Source organism: Kryptolebias marmoratus, linkage group LG15 (genome assembly GCF_001649575.2).
Source record: "Kryptolebias marmoratus isolate JLee-2015 linkage group LG15, ASM164957v2, whole genome shotgun sequence".
Lineage (NCBI taxonomy): Eukaryota > Metazoa > Chordata > Actinopteri > Cyprinodontiformes > Rivulidae > Kryptolebias > Kryptolebias marmoratus.
In genome coordinates, this window is record NC_051444.1 from 17,624,163 (window position 1) to 17,628,227 (window position 4,065).

General features: G+C 41.4%; 1 protein-coding gene across 1 annotated transcript in view; it reads right to left on the bottom strand.

Annotated features, from left to right (window-relative positions):
* The window catches only part of igf1rb (insulin-like growth factor 1b receptor), a gene marked incomplete in the record, with an annotated part of 42,544 nt that continues 38,479 nt past the window's right edge, over window positions 1-4,065 (bottom strand). Inside the window, 1 exon segment of the mRNA XM_025008706.2 lies at window positions 1-4,065. Coding sequence (XP_024864474.1) covers window positions 3,866-4,065 — 200 coding nt within the window.

The window sequence follows — 4,065 nt, forward strand, 5'->3', positions numbered from 1 at the left end:
GGGGGGGGCTTAAAGCAGAAATCAGAAAGACCAGAAAACACGAAGGAAGCTTTTACTGGGAAGGTTCTGCTACGATTGTACAGATAACTGAAGACAGACCTTACGTGCCGAGCAACAAACCGAGAACAGACGTCTTGTTTAGTGACACCCCCCTGACCCCGCCGGGTCCTGTCTGAAGCAGCACATGTTGGCCAAAAAAAAGCTGATTTGTCGATAGTTTCACCAACGTGAAGTGAGTGTTGGTTCGTGGTCTGAATGTGAGCCGATAAGAAACAGCACCCGGTGACGTCGCCACGCCAGCCCACACAACTGAGACGACATGTTTGCTTGGTTGGGGGGGTTTTCTTTTAAACACAATTAAATAAATTGGGAAAAAAAACAAAGTGAGGTAGATGGATGGTTGAGGGCGTAAGAAAAATTTTTGCTCAAAATAGAAAAGAACGTAATAGAAAAACCAAAAACGTGGGTACATTTGTACAGTGATCACCACTTCACAAAGAGGAAAAGAAGATAAATAAACTAAAAGGAATTAAAAACACCAGGGCATGGGATCCAAAACGTGACTGCTTGAGATTATAATTTCTACAATAATTTCTCTGATTGGTTCAAACTCCACTCGGACGAGTTCAATCAATAAACTTCAACAAACAAAAAGAAAAACGTGGATATTTAGGTTGTCGGCTGATCAGATTTACTTTATCAAAAAGAAAAAAGGGTTTCTCATAACCTCTTATAGAAACCTGTGAACGCGTTAAGATGACTACTTTTCAGTCTAATCCACTCAGAAACCTAATAATGTGTCTGAATGTGGGAAATGTATAAAAAGAAAAAAGAAAATAACAATACCACCCCAGCAACATACAAACAAACAAAACCTGCCCTTGATTTAATAAAGTAGTCAATCAGAGAAAAATGAAATTATTCAACAGAAAGATAAAAAAAAAAATTGGTAACAAAATACAAAGATAAGGCTTAATGCTACATTAAATAAAATCATTTTGCATTAACTCTGTACAGGCCTTAAATCACTTAAACCCACTGAGACGTAAAACTGACAAAAAGTAGTTGAAGGGGATCAGAACGGACCAAAAACTGACTTAGAAATCGTCAAATTACGTACGCCAAACTACCAAAATCATCAGCTTTATACATCTTTAATTGTCATTAGCACATTTTACTTTTCAGTATCAGTTTACTCCTATTTTAAGGTTCATATTTTGTCATTTATCTGCTCTGTGCCGCCTGTTTTTCTGACGTTATCCGACAATAGTGCTGCCACTCGCGCATGCTAACGCTACATCCGGCTAGCACGCTAACCTGAAAATATGAACAGCTTAATAAAGCGCTGGTAGCTGCGCAGAAACAACAAACTTTGTATTTTAACAGTTGTGAAAAAAAGTTGAAATGAGCTGAAAATATAGGATGTAGATAATTCGGAAAAAACCTGAAAATTATTCAAATTTCTGTAACTAGCTAAAGCTAAAAGGTTAGCCAGCTAGCACAACTTCTGTTACCACCAACTACAAATATTTCTGGTTTTTGCCATAAAAATAAAATAAAATAAGACTGGTTTGTTATTCTTGTCACTTTGCAGCAGGATATAACTAATGAAATGTGTCTCATGATGGACGAACTAAAAAAAAAACAAACAAACACCTTAATTAGCATTATTTTAGCATTAGCTTGTTAGCATTGTTTTGCCAGCTAAAACTTAACCACTGCACCAAGTAGTCACACGAGCTAACGCCATAGATTCTTCAACAACAGTGTGCGGTACAGGACAAATTATTATTTACTGGCATCACTGTATTTAAAAAAAAAAAAAAAAGTTTAGATTCTCTACAAGTCGGGCAAAAACACTTTCAAGCCGTAAAGCAAGAATGAACCCAAAAACTAGAGAAAAATAAATGTGCTAATGAAACAGAGATGGATAAAGAAACGTTCAAATTGAAAACAATGTTGCCCGATCAGAACAACCGTAGTCAGGTATATTTGGAAATGTCTGATTTCTACTTTTTGTCAGAATTGGGGCTCCAAACAAGTGCAACGACAAGTAAAAGCTGAGTGAAAACTCACCACTTTTTGTTTCAGATTGTGGAAAAAAAAAAGAACCACTCGAGTAGTGAATACTAACAGAATCAATAATAATAATAATAATAATAAAAAATAGTATAACAAAGAGATGTGGACAGAGGTTAACACACACCAGGCTGGAAGTCTCTGGGTATAACAGCAGCACAAGAAAGTAGAAGGAAAGGAAACGGGGAGCAGAAAAGATTTCCACTTTTCTCTTTGACCTGAGATCTTGAGTTGGGACACCGGAAATCTGGATCTGATGGTCGACAGAGACGCCTCTCGTCCGAGCCTGTTGAGGACGGACATCGGAGCATCCCGAGAGAACGCCGATGGGTCGCCGGCACCGTCACCGTCCCATTGTCAGATGTTTAAAAACGAAACGAAACAGAACCGTGTTTCCAAATTAAACAACAACAACAACAAAAAGAAAACAAGGCAAATTGTCGTACCTTCAATGCAATCACAGAAACAAATCCAGCTCAGAAACACTTTGCACGAGAACAAGAATAAAAAAAAAAGAACTAGTGGAAACGTTCCAAGCTGAAACCAACCTGAAGGAGTTTTTTTTTCTTTTTTTTAATATATATATATATATCGACTATATTACAACCACAAGAGAAATAAGGAATAGCAGCTTCTTTCTGTACATGATGAAAGTCTCCAACTGTAGAAAAGTTAGAAAAGTGACAAACAACTGGTGTGTACATAAATGCTCTGCCCATGTAGAGATGGAAATGTAAAAAAATGGGTGGGGGCTCAGAGATGTATGGATTGTGTGTCCCTATTCCTTCTTTCTCCTGACGTGCCTTCCAGGGGCGCTCCGTGCTTTTCATTTGTTTTTTTTGTTTTCCGAGTTGACCGTATTTGTTCGGTTGACCGTGAGCAGAACGGCACTTCTGTGACTTGTGGCTCTATTTCAGGTAAAACTGAGGGAGGAGTGGGGGGTGGGGGGAGTCTGACAGGAAGGAGGAAACCGGAGATATGGACCGGCGTTAGAGGAGCAGAGCGGCGCTAAGAGCGGCGCGGTGGAAGATCGAAGCGCGTTTTGTTTGTTTGTTTGTTTGTTTTCACGGCGGCGTGTCAAAGAACACCACGGTGAGATTCATCTGAAAACAGGAAAAAAAAAACATTTTGGCAACAGATTTGGCAGAGCTGACCTTTTCTCCCTCCCGCTTTGTTCAGGCGGTCCGGCTGGTGAACTGGCATCATGTGACCCCCCGAGGAGCAACCGGAACAATAAAGAACCGACCGCACGCCTCTGAGTGCTTCTTCTTCTTCTTTAGATATGCTTAATATATATTTTTTTTTCACCATAATGCCCGTTCAAAAGCACACACGACGCCGCTCACTTAAAAAGGCCTACACAGTTCGTTTCCTCACTGGGAAACACATAAAAAAGTAACAAAAAAAACTATTTATAAAATAATTTCAGCCATAAAGAGAGGGATGTAATCCCTCAAAGTAATTTTTTGTTTTTTTCCCATTTATAGTTTTTTTTTTTCTTTTCTTTTTTGAATTTTTGGTCTTCCCACTCAGCAGCAGAGGCAGTGTCACATCTGACAGCCGGCTGGTAGAAACAGAACCTCGGACAGGCTGGGGAGGTGAGTGGCAACATAGCAGAACGGTGACAGTTTTCTCCGCCTTCATTTGGATCTTTGAGAAGCCACGTCCATCTTGGAGAGAGAGAGAGAGGAAAGTAAAAATAAAAGAAGAACAGAGAAGAGAGAAAGCCACCCACTGAGACGTCTGAGGCGGATGGTTTGCAGTCTGCTCCGTGTGTCGGTCCTTATCAGCAGGCTGACGACTGGGGGAGGGGCATGGCGCGCTCGTTCTTGCGCCCGCCGTTCATGTGCGCGTACGGCGGCAGATCGTCCGAGGACGGCCGGGCCGCCATGCCCGAGCCGGCTGCTGGGAGCACCGTCCCCGAGAGCCCGTTGGCCGCCTGCTGGCCCGGCGGCGGCTGCTGCTTGTCCGTGACGGCGCTCGACG